A 17,601-nucleotide genomic window follows, 5' to 3' on the forward strand; every position below is an offset into this window, starting at 1 on the left:
GAGTCTGTAGTGACGCCTCTAGCACTGAGATGCAGTGCCTTAGACCGCTGGGCCAACTCTCAATCAGTAGACAACCTGAGACACATTTGACATTAGTACTGGAAGCAAGAAAAATTATTGTACCAAACCGTTCATGTTCTAGTATCGAAAAAGTACAGAAGTTTTGGTATACCGTGGAACACTAGTGTGCATACATGCATGCATACATACATATATATTATTGTGTTTCTGCATATGTGTGTGTGTATACTGTATGTGCACCTGCAGGGCCAGGCCCTGTGGTTATTACTACCTGTGAGAGCGCTCCCTAGGCTCCCCCTACGGAGGTTCTTGCCGTCCTCACAGAGCGGTCTCTTGAACTTGAGGGCGAGTCCCAAGCCGTGGATGACCTCGGGGTTAGTGGACTTCCGGAAGGGCATGGAAGGAGGATACAGGATGTTATCCAACTGCAGGAGAGGAGGAAAGATGGTGGTTAAGTTAGGTCAATGGCTCCCAAATTGTGGATCAAGAACCACACTGGTGGGTTATGGCCAATTCATATTTAAAAAAATTGTCACAGGAACTTGGTAGTTTGGAAACCACAGGAGTTAGGTGAACAGTGGTGGGGCTGAAGGCGGATGTTGGTAAAACATTTTTTTACTTGGTTCTGTATCACTCAAGCCTGATTAGAGATCACTTGTGTGAGCAGCAAACAGTAAATGGACCATACAGTACCTGATAAGGTGTTGAATTATCATGCAAGCATACAATCCAACGACACAATGATGGTAAAGATTATGACTAACATCACAAATAGCCGCCCAGTGAGAGTACAATGTGAGTACAGTATCTGCACTGTAAAAACCTCTGCATGATCAAATCCTTGTGTACACAAACAATTATATTTTTTTGCATTGCAAACTTAGGAAAATGTTGCATCATCCTTGTAAAACCTATTAATGAGTAAATGTGATGTCAATAATAGCTACAGTGGTTAGCTAGCTTGGAGAAGGTATTTAGTGTTGAGTGCCAGTGAGGATTTCCGACGCTGAACAACTTGTTACAGTCATTGATAATAATCCGATTTAATTTCTTCATGTCATTATATTATGATATACAGTATATTCGGAAAGTATTGAGACCCCTTACATTTTTCCACATTGTTACGTTACAGCCTTATTCTAAAATGGATTAAAGTTGTTTCCCCCCCTCATCATTCTACACACAATACCCCATAATGTAATTTTGTTGCAACTGTATTAAAAGTAAATGGAATATTACATTTACAAAAGTCCGGGCTCTGACTGGGCCACTCAAGGACATTTTAGAGACTTGTCCCGAAGCCACTCCTGTGTTGTCTTGGCTGTGTGCTTAGGGTCAATGTTCTGTTGGAAGGTGAACCTTCGCCCCAGTCTGAGGTCCTGAGCATTCTGGAGCAGGTTTTCATCAACGATCTCTCTGTACTTTGTCCGTTCATCTTTCCCTCGATCCTGACTAGTGTCCCAGTCCCTGCCGCCGAAAAACATCCTCACAGCATGATGCTGCCACCACCATGCTTCACCTTTGGGATGGTGCCAGGTTCCCTCCAGACGTGACACTTGGCATTCAGGTCAAAGAGCTCAACCTTGGTTTCATCAGACCAGAGAATCTGGTTTCTCATGGTCAGAGTCCTTTAGGTGCCTTTTAGCAAACTCCAAGCGAGCTGTCATGTGCCTTTTACTGAAGAGTGAGTTCCGTCTGGCCACTCTACCATAAAAGGCCTGATTGGTGGAGTGCTGCAGAGATGGCTGTCTTTCTGGAAGGCTTCTCCCATCTCCACAGAGGAACTCTGGAGCTGTCAGATTGACCATCTGCTTCTTGGTCACCTCCCTGGCCAATAGAATTTTTACTTGGATTAAACTGAGTTTAAATGTATTTGGCTAATATGCATGTAAACTTCCGACTTCAACTGTACTCTGAACATTTTCTTGTAACTGCAATTCCCTTACCCATCTTAATAACAATACTATCTATTTGTTCTGCCCACGATAAAGCTGCATCCAACATGACGCCTTGTAGTTTTTTTTTTTTTCACTTGCTCTACGTGTTCTATTCATCGACAAACTCAATTGGGGGTCATCAGCAAGCATATATCTAGAACCAAATACAATACATTTAGTTTTAGAAATGTTAGACAGCAATTTGTTCATATCAGCCCACTCAGACACCATTCTTAGTTCACTGCTCAGTACATCTGTTAGCTCATTACATTCTGATGCTGCACTATACATTGTAGAGTCATCAGCATACATGACCACTCTTGCTTTGTGCATTACTGAAGGTAAATCATTAGTAAAGATAGAGTAGAGCAGTGGGCCTAGGCAGCTTCCTTGAGGAACACCACAGTGTATATCTTTACTGTTTGAAAAGCTACCATTAAAGAACACTTTTTGCCTTCTCCTGGATAGATAGCTTCCCATCCAGGATAGAGCAGCATCTTAGTAACAGTTCATAGTAACAGTTCATGATCAATTACATCAGAAGCAGCACTGAAATCCAGCAACACTGCACCAACTAACTTCCTACCATCCATACTCTTTAACCAATCATCTGTCATTTGTGCTAAGGCCATACTCATAGAATGCCCTTCTTTGTATGCATGCTGGAAACCCGTTATCAGGCCATTACATGAAAAATAATCCTTGATTTGTACAGATACAATGTTTTCCAATAATTTACTTAACACAGGCAGCAAGCTTATAGGACGATTACTGGGACCAGTGAATGCAGATTTTTTTAATCCTTAGGTAGTGGAATAACCTTTGACTCTTTCCAGACTTCTGGGCACACCCCATACATCAAGCATTAAAAGTATGAGAGATTGGTGGAGATATTTGGTTAGCTGTAACTCTAAGCAATTTGGCATCTAGATTATCTGTCCCAGGCGATTTGTCATTCGAAAGAGACAACAGAATCCTTTATACCGCTTACCCTTTCTACTTGATGAAAATTTGACCTGCATTGCCCCTCCTTCATGATACAATCTTTAATAAGGGTATATGACATGGAGCCATCAATTGGAATCATAGCATTCCTCAACTTGTCCACTTTGCCTGTAAAATATTAAAGTAGTTTGCTATGTCATGTGGTTTTGTAACAAATATACCATCTGATTCGAACAAAAAGAGGCAGACATGTTTGAATTCCTACCCATAATAGTGTTCAACGTTCTCCACAGCTTTTTCCCATCACCCTTTACTTCATCAATTTTGTGCTGATAGAATCCCTTCTTCTTTCCTTTGTTAGCTTGGTCACAAGATTTCTTAATTTACAATAACTTTGCTTATCAAACAAAGTACCAGATTTATCTGCTACTTTTTTGTCATCATAACGTTGAATCATTAAATTTCTCAGCTCATCATCAATTTATGGGGCACCATTTGACCTCACAGTGCATTTTCTTAAAGGGGCGTGCTTGTCAGCTATACTCAAATAATTTCATAAACAAACTTAGTGACATTTTAGGATCATCCTTACTACACACTTCTAACCATTGCACATTCTTAATCTCATTCACAAATGAGTCCTGATACCAGCCTTTGGTATTTTAGTTTTCCTAGTGAGTGCAACCAAGTTATGATCACTGTAACCTAGTGCCACTGATACAGCTTTAGAACAATGTTCAGCCATGTTAGTAAAAATGTGATCGATACAAGTTGATGATGTAATACCAGACCTATTAGTGAACGTTCTGGTTGGTAATGTCATAACTTGGGTTAGGTTACATACATTGGCAACAGAAATAACTTTCTCTTTGGACAGTTTGTATTAAAAAAAAAATCCCCCAAAATATATTTCCCCATTTTCATCAGATACCTTATCCAACATTTCGCAAATTCCATCAAGATATTTCACATCATCACTAGGTGGCCTATAGCAGCAACCAACTAGTATAGGTTTCAAATGTGGTCAATGCACCTGTACCCATAGTGCCTCTAATCCATTCAACATTAAGTCCTGACGTTGTTTTACTGGAATATGATTCTGGATGTAAACTGCAACTCCACCCCCCATATCTATTTCTGTTCCTCCTGAACAAATTGTATCCATGTATAGAGATCTCAGCATCCTCAAAAGAAGAGTCCAAGTGAGTCTCTGATATTGCCAATACATGAATATTGTTTGACTGCACTAGACAGCATATTTCATGAATTTTGTTCCTTAAACTGCATATATTCAAGTGAGCAGTTAACAGACCTTTCTTTGGTAGATTTACAGTATGTATATGTCCAAACATGAATCAGTAGTTGGAATCAGAGAGAGATACTCAGTGTGTGTATGTGGGGCTGAAATGACTTGTGTCTGTCGCTCCTCCTAACTCCATGGGAGGGAGGGTGAACAATCAGTTTGTCATACCTCAGATATGCTATGTCACCTCGTTCTCTTGCAGCCTTCATGGCTGGTATTAGTTCCTTTCTTCTTTGACGGACTGCAGCGGAGAAATCCTCATTGATGAAGATGAAGGACCCTTTAAGGCATTTGGCTTTTTCAAGGACTGCAAGCTTATCCTTGAACCTGAGGAATTTCCCTACAATTGGCCTGGGTCTGGTTCCATTCTCACCACTAGTGACCCCTGATTTCCCAGACCGGTGAGCACGTTCCAGCTCTACCTGTTGATCCAGCTGTAGCTCCTCATAAAACAGCTTTCGAACTTTGTCCTCGGATTCAGCCCATGTCTCAACTTTAGCTCTCCTGGATACCATCTATTACAAGATTATTTCTTCTCGATTGTCCATCCAGGTAATCAGCCTTCCCATACATGTTCTGGAGGCCCTCCCTGACTGTGGTGATTTCAATTCGCATAGAGAAACAGTTTCTGGAAAGTGTACCCTGTGTGGTCTTCAATACATCCACATCCTTCTGTGTGAACTGAAGGCTTGTTTTAATGTCTTGTACATCTTTAGTTAGGTCGTCCAGCCATTTGTTGGTAGACTCCATGATCATTGTATGAAGCTTTAAGTTATTTTCCTGCTGAAGTATAATTTCCTTGTAGAAGAATTTCTGCTTCTCCAAGAGTTCACGTACCTGCCCAGCAGTAATCCTCGTCTTTTTTTCGGAGGCATGATAGTAGGACAAGCCCTCTATTCACTCCGTGAAATGAGACGACAGCAGTAGAAGAAAAAAAATGGAAATTGGTGTGCCTAAAACCGAGACAAATTGAAGTGCGACCCTAGCTACAAGGGCTAACCGCTTAGCGTGCTTGGTATCAAGCAATAGTAGCCCAGGCTGCCTAGCTTGATAACTAGCTGCTTTGCCAATGTATTACCACCTTGTTTGAGCTAGGATCCCTGGACATATATCAGCGGTCCCAGCGTTAATGCTAACTGCGTCCCAGGATCCAGATATGAACAGGAAAACTACTGTAAACTTGTATTAGCTAACTAGATCATGACTTTAAGACATGAAGGTCAGTCAATGCGGAAAATGAACAACTTTCAAAGTTTCTTTAAGTGTGGTCACAAAAACCATCAACTGCTATGATGAAACTGGCTCTCATGAGGACCACAACAGGAAAGGAAGAACCAGAGCACTGCTGCGGATGTGTTACCAGCCTCAGAAATTGCAGCCCAAATAAATGCTTCAGAGTTCAAGTAACAGACATCTCAACATCAACTGTTCAGAGGAGACTGCGTGAATCAGGCCTTCATGGTTGAATTGCTGCAAAGAAACCACTACTAAAGGACACCAATAAGAAGAGACTTGATTGGGCCAAGAAACACAAGCAATGGACATCAGACTGGTGGAATTCTGTCTTTTGGTATGATGAGTGAAAACGTTGAGATTTTTGGTTCCAACCGCTGTGTCTTTGTGAGACGCAGAGTAGGTGAACGGATGATCTCTGCATGTGTGGTTCACACCTTGAAGCATGGAGGTGGTGGTGTGGCATTACTTTGCTTGGGACACTGTCAGTGATTTATTTAGAATTAAAGGCACACTAAACCAGCATTCTGCAGCGATACGCCATCCCATCTGGTTTGCACTTAGGACTATAATTTTTTTTTTTCAACAGGACAGTGACCCAAAACACACCTCCAGTCTGTGTAAGGGCTATTTGATCAAGGAGAGTGATGGAGTGCTGCATCAGATGACCTGGCCTCCACAATCACCCGACCTCAACCCAATTGAGATGGTTTGGGATGAGTTGGACTGGAGAGTAAAGGAAAATCAGCCAACAAGTGCTCAGCATATATATATAAATAAATAAATAAATAAATAAATAAATAAATGAGAGGCGAGCGAGCGAGGCGAGCGAGAGAGAGAGAGAGAGAGAGACACAACTTAGGGCCGATTTCAAGTCTTCATCGGTAATCTGGACGCCGATTACATTGCATTCCACGAGGAAACTGAGTGGCAGGTTGACCACCTGTTACGCGAGTGCAGCAAGGAGCCAAGGTAAGTTGCTAGCTAGCATTAAACTTATCTTATAAAAAAACAAATCAATCTTCACATAATCACTAGTTAACTACACATGGTTGATGATATTACTAGGTTAACTAGCTTGAATCACAACCTACTTCGCTAAACAGGGGATGATTTAACAAAAGCACATTCGCGAAAAAAAGCACAATTGTTGCACCTAACCATAAACATCAATGCCTTTCTTAAAATCAATACACAGAAGTATATTTTTTTAACCTGCATATTTAGTTAAAAGAAATTCATGTTAGCAGGCAATATTAACTAGGGAAATTGGGTCACTTCTCTTGCGTTCATTGCGGCAGAGTCAGGGTATATGCAACAGTTTGGGCCGCCTGGCTCGTTGCGAACTAATTTGCCATAATTTTACATCATTATGACATAGAAGGTTGTGCAATGTAACAGAAATATTTAGACTTAGGGTTGCCGCCCATTCGATAAAATACGGAATGGTTCTGTATTTCACTGAAAGAATAAACATTTTGTTTTCGAAATTATAGTTTTAGGATGACCATATTAATTACCAACGGCTCGTATTTCTATGTTTATATATTATAATTAAGTCTATGATTTGATAGAGGAGTCTGACTGAGCGGTGGTAGCAGGCTCGTAAACATTCATTCAAACTTTACTGCGTTTACCAGCAGCTCTTAGCAATGTTTGCTACACAGCGCCATTTATGACTTCAAACCTATCAACTCCTGAGATTAGGCTGGCAATAAAGTGTCTATATGAACATCCAATAGGCAAAAGGTATCTGAAATGGTATAGAGAGAAATAGTCGACGCGTCATAATTCCTATAATAACTACAACCTAAAACTTCTTACTTGGGAATATTGAAGAACTGGGAATATTGAACCACCAGCTTTCATATGTTCTCATGTTCTGAGCAAGGAACTTAAACGTTAGCTTTTTTTTTTTACATGGCACACTTTTACTTTCTTCTACAACACTGTGTTTTTGCATTATATAAACCGAGCATGTTTCATTATTTATTTGAGACTAAATAGATTTTATTTATGTATTATATTAAGTTAAAATAAAAGTGTTCATTGTTCATTCAGTATTGTTGTAATTTTCATTATTACAAATCGGTATCGGCTTTTTTTGGTCTTCCAATAATCTGTATCGGTATCGACGTTGAAAAATCAGAAATCGGTCGAATATAAATATATATTTTATGGAAAACGAGACACCGGTCATATTCACGCCCATCTCGGTGAACTAATCCATTGTGGAGGCCGCGAGGACGGCACAGTCCAAGAAGAAGGGTGTAGAGCTAATGTTAGAGGGGGTGAAATGCACGTCTCTCCCCAGAATGCACTCCCACTAATTTGTGCACATTCACTGTTTCAAAACATCATTGTGTGAATTGCATTTGCTTGTTAGTGTCTACCAATTCCCCATTACATATATCACTACTAGTACATTTATCGTTAATTCCTAAATAATGTTTGTTTGGTTACAGTCATTTCTGTTAATACATTCAGTATTATTATTCCAGTCTTCCCATTATCATTGTCGGAGTGGACACGTTGTTTGCAGAGTGCACAACCTATGCTACACTTGTGAGAAACAAGTTTTGGTTTATTCATTACATTTACGAGTTTTGTCAATTTAGTCATTGTCTTTTTTGGGGGGTGGTCCTGTCAATGTTGAGTAAGGATGCGCACCTGATTATGCATAGAAGTAGGCCTATAGGCTACCTGGCCTGCGCACAAATATAGGTATATGAATGTACCCATTTAGGGATCTGGCTTAATGCACCACCACTAATTACCTGTGGAGCTTCTCAAAGTAAGGTTTTCTTCGCCGCAAACAAAGACTGTTTTTACATCCCTTGGATGACAATAATTCCTTAATGTATTTGATTTTTTTCCCAGCTCTCTCCTTTTCGATAACCCCTCAGCGTGAAAGGGAAAAATGTCATGCTCTGAAAAACAGTGGAAACATGGTAAATTAGGCTTATCTGGTTACTTCTTGCTCAAATAGCCTACAGCAGTGTCTGTCCTGAGCTCACTGGCACTGGAAACTGAGGACCTAGAATATTTTATACAATACTGTAAGTTTTCTAGCATGAGCTTCAGGCCAGACCAAGTTAATCGTTTATACAATGTTTCAAGTTCGTTGCAGACAGACCATGCGTAGCCAATGTGATTTTATAGGATATATATTTTTATCAGGATATTTTCTACCTCCAGGCAGCAATGTTTTTATTTGTTGGCTTTATGGTCTATTTTTACCTGGCCTAATTGGCAAAATGGCAATAGAAGTTAAACCGAAAGAGTATAATTTTTTATTTAGATTTGGATAGAATTTTGATAAACCACATGACAATGATTTAGCGATACAAAGGCGTTATTATAAATTAAATGAAACTGCTCCACGGAAATGTGCATATGAAAACCATAACTGGCAAGTAAAATCACTAGAAATGGTAAGATAAATTGGCATTCCACATGAGAAAGGTTGCCGACTACTCGTGTAGCCTATTACAGGCAACTTCAGGAGAGTAATTGCAGAATCTGCGAAAGCCAGTAGGAGCATGGTCGGGTCAGGTTACGTTTTTTTTCTTCTTCTGGTTATCTTGATCTCTGGCGCCCTCGAGTCATCAAATAGTGCACTTAAAGCATCAGACGAGGTCAATGCATATACAGTATAGTTGATTTTATTGAAACACATAGGGTGTGTCTATACATAGAAAAATACACAGTTTTAAAATGTAGACCAATCGATTGGTCAAAAGAACAGACTACTTTCGGTCGACCAAGATTATTATTATGTTTTGCCGGGCACAGCCCTACAAATCAATCAATCCCTTTTTACATCAGCAGATTTCACATAGTGCTTAAACAGAAACCCAGCCTAAAAGCCCAAACAGCAAGCAATGCAGATGTAGAAGCATGGGGGCTAGGAAACAAGTGCGAGCAGTGGATGAAACAAGTGCGAGCAGTGGATGAAACAAGTGCGAGCAGTGGATGAAATGATTGAAGACCATGTATGTGTACATTTTTTTTGTAATGCGAGCGGTGATGCATGTAAGGCCAGATCGTTAAGACCGTTGTGCTTGGATCCACGTTGGATCTAATATACCTAGCGAATTGATCATCTGAATGTCTGCCTAATTTAAAGCAGGGTCTTGTTAGATTTAACAGAGAAAGCATCAAGGTAACGTTTTTTGGGCCTCGAATTGGACACCGAGTCCACTGTGCGCAATTGTGTAGGATAGACTATTGCGCAACACCCAACGCTATTCCTATTAATTATTCTGGATATAATGACAACACATTACATCGCCTAGTGGGCTTCTTCACACTATCATCTGGTAATGAAATAACATGACGAATACATTTTGTTTTCCCATGTTAGACCTGCAATTTTAAACAATACAAGGGGCCTTGAAGTAGCCTACCGGTACTTGAACTTGGAGCTCAGCAATTGAAGTACTGGAATAGGCCTACCTTGAAAATCAGACATTCTCTCAATTTGGTCTTTAAAAAAGGTCCATGAACAGTTTGTGAGAGGTGGCCACTTTCATTAGTTTCCCGCTGCTTCAATTGAAGAGTGTTGCGCTAGCTAAATCCTTCCACTACAAAAAGGAACCCGTTTTATTGGTCGCTTTCTCATTATAAAAACAGCGATGGTGCGATTCAAATGACGAGATTCATGCGACCACTATTCACGGCTTTTTTGAAGTGTACCTGTGTCGGCCACATACATGCATCCAGTTTATTTACTCAGTTAAGTTAAAATAGAACAATACAACAGCAGTCTATCGGCAGAGAGATTCTCAGTGTGTTTCATACTTAACATGAGTACAAGAGAGGCAGTGATGCAAGGCTGGTCCACATAAACTGAGACCTGCAAAGTGTCTCATCTGCAGTGTAGTAGAAAAGGAGGTTATTACATCATCATAACAATCTGTATCTCAATGCACATTGCATTTGAAAGACTGGGCTGGTGAGTACCTAAGACCTCTGTACAGAACAATATGGAGAGGAAGAGGTCCTCCCAAAGAACACACAGAAGCGCTTTGTGTGTGTGTTCGTTCCGTCTGGACGGGAACACCCTCTCTTTTTGTGAAGGATGATTCATGATCGTATACAAGCATGAAGGAGTGATGAGACCATATTCGTGTACTAAACTAAGTTTAACTCAGTGGATGAAAGGAGACCTAGAACCAGATCCAGACAGGAACTATTCTGATATCCACATGAGATGGCCATAGTTGACAACAGCAACAATAATAGCAGACAAATAATCACTGTAAAATCAGGTTGTAGCTAATTCTTTGTTTAACCCAAATAGCTACAAAGACACAGTATCTGACACAGCAGGTGTTCTGTATGTATTGGCCCTCCCCACCACACATCTTCATCTGTCTGAACTATAATGCCTGAAAGCTCACGTGGGTGTTCCTGGGAACGTACACTGTGAAAAGTAACTGCCTACTCAAAACAGTCAGTAGAACTCAAATTATAAAAGTGGTACTAATGTCAATAATATTTATTCTCACTTAATGTTTTTGAGTACTGTTAACAAATATAAGGTTGAGTAAATAACTGTTCTGCTAATCTGAGTTTTTCCAAGTTATGAGTATTTCATATTTTAAAGTCAATCTACAATTTAATAAAGTTGTTCTTACTTGATCCTGTTTTACGTCTTTACTTAAAATAAAGGATAAGCGAGACACGTTGATATTTGAGTAAAAAAAACACTTCATTTATCTGTGTTGTGTTGATATATACAGTATAATTATATATATTTTTCAAGTTATGAATATCACATGGCTCTGTTGGATTTGCTTTGATACTTCTACACGTTGTATGCATGTTTGAAGAAAGAAAAGTACATTTCTAAAATACTATTAAGCAGTTTGTTGTGCTATGAGGTGTAATGGATCGTGCTGAACGGTTATCAAAACCGTTGGGCAAATTGAAAAGCCATTCCCAACATCAACGAGATCAATCTTAATTAGAGAGGCTAATTCAGCATCCTGTAATGCTTACAGATCTACCTCCAGTTACTGCTAGAGGAAAGAGCACTGTGGTGAAAATGTATAAATCAGCAATCAAATTAGTAATGAAGGTTAATAATCTAAGTAGAAGGTATCCAACATTTTTATGTTACCTACAACAAATATTTATGTTCAAGTAATGTTAAAAAGTTCAGAATAAACAAAATAGTATGTACAACTTAAAGTATTGAACATAGAAATACTTGAGGTTGAGTTACTCAAATTGTTCTAGGCAAAGGGTTTCCCCGAGTTAGCAGAACTCACTACTTTTCACAGTGTACAAGGATCAATACTTAAGTCAATCCTGTTCTTTGTTTACCTTTGTGTTATTTCACTTTTTGAAAACAGCTTGTTTTTGTGACATTTTGGACTTTAGTAAACCTTACTATCTTATAACACATCGTAGAAACCCAAATTGACCTGGCTAGCCTAAGGCCTTAGGGTGTAGGGGCTAAGAGTCCATTTGGGATTCCAGAGGGATCAATGAGAGTAGGATTAAACAATCTTTCCTCCTCAAGCAACATTTCTTACAGCATCCATGTAGTCATCAATCAGCATTAGGCAAGACATGGGCTACGTTAACACAGGCTTTTGACCAATCAGATCAGCTCTGCAAAAAATCTGATGTGAAAAGATCTAAATGTGATTGGTCAAAATATCAATTAGTGGAAAAAGATCAGAATTGGGCTGCCTGTGTAAACGCAGCCCTAGAAACAACTCAGTCATTAAAATAAACATTCCCTTAATAAAACTCAGACTTTTCACAACAACTTTCTTCCTGTCCGTCTTTGCCAAGCACATGGTACAATAAACATCCCACAACCACCACAGCATTGCTGCACAACAACTAGTGTCTTGTTCATAGTCAAACTCTGGAGTTGTTTCATATGATCTCAATCACCATACATGTTTGGAAAAGGGAAAGGGGGATACCTAGTCAGTTGTCCAACTGAATGTATTCAACTGAAATGTGTCTTCCACATTTAACCCAACCCTTTGCCCAACAGAAAGTGTCTTCTTGGCCAAAACATTCAGGAGATAGAGGTAGCAGGTAGCCTAGCAATTAAGAGTGTTGGACCAGTAACCGAAAGGTCACTGGTTCAAATCCCAGAGCTAGCAAGGTGGAAAAATCTGCTGTTCTGCCCTTGAGCAAGGCAGTTAACCCCCAACAACAACTGCTCCCAAAGGGAGCCGATGACGTGGATGTCGATGTTACGCGAGTGCAGCAAGAAGCCAAGGTAAGTTGCTAGCATTAAACTTACCTTGTAAAAAAAAAATAATAATAATCTTCACATTATCACTAGTTAACTACACATGGTTGATGATATTACTAGGTTAACTAGCTTGTCCTGCATTGCATATAATCAATGTGGTGCCTGTTAATTTATCGATGAATCACAGCCTACTTCGCCAAACGGGGGATGATTTAACAAAAGCGCATTTGTGAAAAAAGCACAATCGTTGCACGAATGTACCTAACCATGAACATCAATGCCTTTCTAAAATCAAAATACAGAAGTATATTTTTTTAAACCTGCATATTTAGTTAAAATAAATTCATGTTAGCAGGCAATATTAACTAGGGAAATTGTGTCACTTCTCTTGCGTTCATTGCACGCTGAGTCAGGGTATATGCAACAGTTTGGGCCGCCTGGCTCGTTGAACTAATTTGCCACAATTCTACATCATTATGACATAACTTTGAAAGGTTGTGCAATGCAACAGCAATATTTAGACTTAGGGATGCCACCCATTCGATAAAATACCGAACTGTTCTGTATTTCACTGAAAGAATAAATATTTTCGAAATGATAGTTTGACCATAATGACCAAAGGCTCGTATTTCTGTGTTTATCATATTATAATTAAGTCTATGATTTGAAATTTGATAGAGCAGTCTGACTGAGCGGTGGTAGGTGGCAGCAGGCATTCATTCAAACTTTACTGCGTTTACCAGCAGCTCTTAGCAAAGCTTGATTCACAGCGCTGTTTATGACTTCAAGCCTATCAACTCCTGAGATAAGACTGACAATACTAAAGTGCCTATTAGAACATCCAATAGTCAAAGGTATATGAAATACAAATGGTATAGAGAGAAATAGTCGACGCGTCATAATTCCTATAATAACTACAACCTAAAACTTCTTAATTTGGAATATTGAAGAACTGGGAATATTGAACCACCAGCTTTCATATGTTCTCATGTTCTGAGCAAGGAACTTAAACGTTAGCTTTTTTTTTTTTTTTTTACATGGCACACTTTTACTTTCTTCTACAACACTGTGTTTTTGCATTATATAAACCGAGCATGTTTCATTATTTATTTGAGACTAAATAGATTTTATATTATATTAGGTTAAAATAAAAAAAAAAGTGTTCATTGTTCATTCAGTATTGGTGTAATTGTCATTATTACACACACATATATATATAAAATAAAAATCGGCATCGGTGTTAAAAAAATCATAATCAGTCGACCTCTACTCAGAACGCACAACTCATCGATCCTTGTCACAGATGGGCTATTACAGCAGACGGCCACAAGCGGTTCCACTCCTATCAGCAAAAAACAACAAGCAGCTCCAGTGGGCACGCAATCACCAAAACTGGACATGTTCTGGAGGCAAAGAAGGGTTTGACCCGGAATATACCCGTTAATAGATAACTGATGTTAAAAAAGTATAAACGTATTTATTTTTCACATTTTTTTCAATAATTAATCAAATAGTTTGACAACCCTGTTCATATGGAACAACCCAATGTTGATCTTGACATTAACATCATTTAAATATTTCTCTAGTGCAGCATATTTGACAAGAGAGAGATTAGTAAATTAGAAAGTATCTGGTCTGGAAGCGAAGGAGAAAACATACCCGTTTCCAGCTGTCAAGCTTCAAAGGCAACAAATTATTAAGGAAATACTATTAATCAAGAGTTATTAAAGAGCAGTGTGTAACACCAATGAAGATTTTTGTGACCTGAGGGGACATTTCACTAGCGAGAAATGAGAAGTCTCTGTCTGTTGTGCAGGCTGAAACATACAGGAATCAATCATAGAGATGCAGGAGGAGTGAAGACATACAGTTGAAGTCGGAGGTTTACATACATTTACGTTGGAGTCGTTAAAACTTGTTTTCAACCCCTTCACAAATGTCTTGTTAACACACGATTGTTTTGGCAAGTCAGTTATGACATATACTTGTGCATGACACGTAATTTTTACAACAATTGTTTACAGACAGATTATTTCACATATAATTCACTGTATCACAATTCCAGTGAGTCAGAAGTTTACATACACTAAGTTGACTGTGCCTTTAAATGGCTTGAAATTCCAGAAAATTATGTCATGGCTTTAGAATCTTCTGATTGGCTAATTGACATCATTTGAGTCAATTGGAGGTGTACCTGTGGATGTATTTCAAGGCCTACCTTCAAACTTAGGGCCTCTTTGCTTGACATCATGGGAAAAATCAAAGAAAATCAGCCAAGACCTTAGAAAAATAATTGTAGACTACAAGTCTGGTTCATCCTTGGGAGCAATTTCCAAACGCCTGAAGGTACCACGTTCATCTGTACAAACAATAGTACGCAAGTATAAACACCATGGGACCACGCAGCCGTCATACCGCTCAGGAAGGAGATGCGTTCTGTCTCCTAGAGATAAATGTATTTGTGCGAAAAGTGCAAATCAATCCCAGAACAACAGCAAAGGACCTTGTGAAGATGCTGGAGGAAACAGGTACAAAAGTATCTATATCCACAGTAAAATGAGTCCTATATCAACATAACCTGAAAGGCAAGGAAGAAGCCACTGCTCCAAAACAGCCATCAAAAAGCTAGACTACGGTTTGCAACTGCACATGGGGACAAAGATCGTACTTTTTGGAGAAATGTCCTCTGGTCTGATGAAACAAAAATAGAACTGTTTGGCCATAATGACCATCGTTATGTTTGGAGGAAAAAGGGGGAGGCTTGCAAGCCGAAGAACAACATCCCAACCGTGAAGCACGGGGGTGGCAGCATCATGTTGTGGGGGTGCTTTGCTGCAGGAGGGACAAGTGCACTTCACAAAATAGATGGCATCATGAGGGAGGAAAATTATGTGGATATATTGAAGCAACATCTTAAGACATCAGTCAGAAAGGTAAAGCTTGGTCGCAAACGCGTCTTCCAAATGGACAATGACTCCAAGCATACTTCCAAAGTTGTGGCAAAATGGCTTAAGGACAACAAAGTCAAGATATTGGAGTGGCCATCACAAAGCCCTGACCTCAATCCTATAGAAAGATTGTGGGCAGAACTGAAAAAGCATGTGCGAGCAAGGCCTACAAACCTGACTCAGTTACACCAGCTCTGTCAGGAGGAACGGGCCAAAATTCACCCAACTTATTGTGGGAAGCTTGTGGAAGGCTACCCGAAATGTTTGACCAAAGTTAAACAATTTAAAGGAAATGCTACCAAATACTAATTGAGTGTATGTAAACTTCTGACCCACTGGGAATGTGATGAAAGAAATAAAAGCTGAAATAAAAAATTCTCTCTACTATTATTCTGATATTTCACATTCTTAAAATAAAAAAGTGGTGATCCTAACTGACCTAAAACAGAGAATTTTTACTTGGATTAAATGTCAGGAATTGTAAAAAATTGAGTTTACATGTATTCGGCTAAGGTGCATGTAAACTTCCCACTTCAACTGTATGTAATCACGGCGTGCTTGATACTCCAGTGAGATGAAAGTTGACATGAGTGACTGAAAATGGGGTTTGAACGGGAGGGTCTTTATTGCTCACAGTTTTGTTGGGCCACCTACAAGAATGCGGCTGCAGTTGCTTATATCCTCGTCTTTAAAAACCATCTAGAAAAAAGCAGTATGTCATCATTATTTATAGGGCCCATACTGCATTTTTTATGGTTACATCTCACAATGAATACTGATACTGTTTGATTCCATCCTTCGGCAAAAGTTAAAGCTGAGGCAGAACTACATATTTCTAGCACTGTTTTGATTACATGATCATGCCAGACTGCCTAGACAGAGAGATAGACAGGATTACTCCATCTGTGCCAACCTGCTCTGGCAGATTAAGCCATACTTAAAATTTCACAGTGGTGTTGACTTTGCTAGGGCACACACCATTTTTGACCAGGGTGCCAAAAGGATAAAGTATTAAGCAACGGAGGAAGGTAAATGAAAAGTAAGATGTTAAATGTGCGCACTTAGGCTGTTGACAATGTTATGTGGCTGTTTTCACACCTGTTCATTTGCTGAAGTTCCAACAAGTGTGTGATTTTTTTGTTACATTGTGGTTACCATGAAGAATGTAAAACAATGAAATCAAACTCAAAATGAATGAATCAGATGCGTGTCACAAGCTGGAAAGCTAACGCCGCCCCAGTACTCAACACCACTATGCCATACTAAACAAGACTACTTCAGCAGCAGCAGGCAGGAATAGTGGGTTTTGAATTGAACGGATGGTGTATTTTATGTGGCTTGGTTGACATTGGCCCTTCGCTGCTTTCAATGCGTTTAGTCTGACTAGGTGGAAAAGTTTTGAAAAAGTCACGCGATTCAATGAAAAGACCACTAAAAACGTTTCAGTCGACATTGTGATGTAGGCCTATGAAGTGATTTGTTAATTTTCTGAAAGTGCATTCTTACTATTAATTTCTGCAGCAATGTTGTAAAAACACGAGGTATAGACCATTTGTTGTGTAGAAGAAAAATTATGACTCACATATTTGGGTGCCATCCCATCATTGAGAGAGTATTCAAATATCCCTTATTAATTTACTATTGATCATTAACCAGACTTAACACAGATGGACTTTAAAACAACCATATACAACCATAGTCACAATTTGTAAGTCGCTCTGGATAAATGACTTAAATGTAATGTAAATGTAAATGTAATAGTCAAATCAAATGAGGTCATGATTGTGCTGGGGCCAGACATTTGAGAAGTGCTGCTCCAGAGAGAGCACAGCTAAGTTCAATAAAAACAAATTGAGTCATATAACAAACAGAACTCATTTGGGAGGTGTATCATTCGTAGTCTGACTTGACTGGATGAACTCCTCCTTACATAATAATAAAACAGGACTGACGATAGCCAGGATTTCCATATACCTTTAAATAATT

General features: G+C 39.2%; 1 protein-coding gene across 2 annotated transcripts in view; it reads right to left on the minus strand.

Annotated features, from left to right (window-relative positions):
* The window catches only part of LOC106563017 (microtubule-associated serine/threonine-protein kinase 3), a 197,201-nt gene that overhangs the window by 148,907 nt on the left and 30,693 nt on the right, over positions 1-17,601 (minus strand). For both annotated transcript variants that reach the window (XM_082958135.1, XM_014128199.3), the window contains exon 2: positions 293-446. In XM_082958135.1, coding sequence (XP_082814261.1) covers positions 293-446 — 154 coding nt within the window. The remainder of the gene's footprint in view (positions 1-292; positions 447-17,601) is intronic.

Source organism: Salmo salar, chromosome 11, assembly GCF_965601325.2.
Source record: "Salmo salar chromosome 11, fSalSal1, whole genome shotgun sequence".
Classification (NCBI taxonomy): domain Eukaryota; kingdom Metazoa; phylum Chordata; class Actinopteri; order Salmoniformes; family Salmonidae; genus Salmo; species Salmo salar.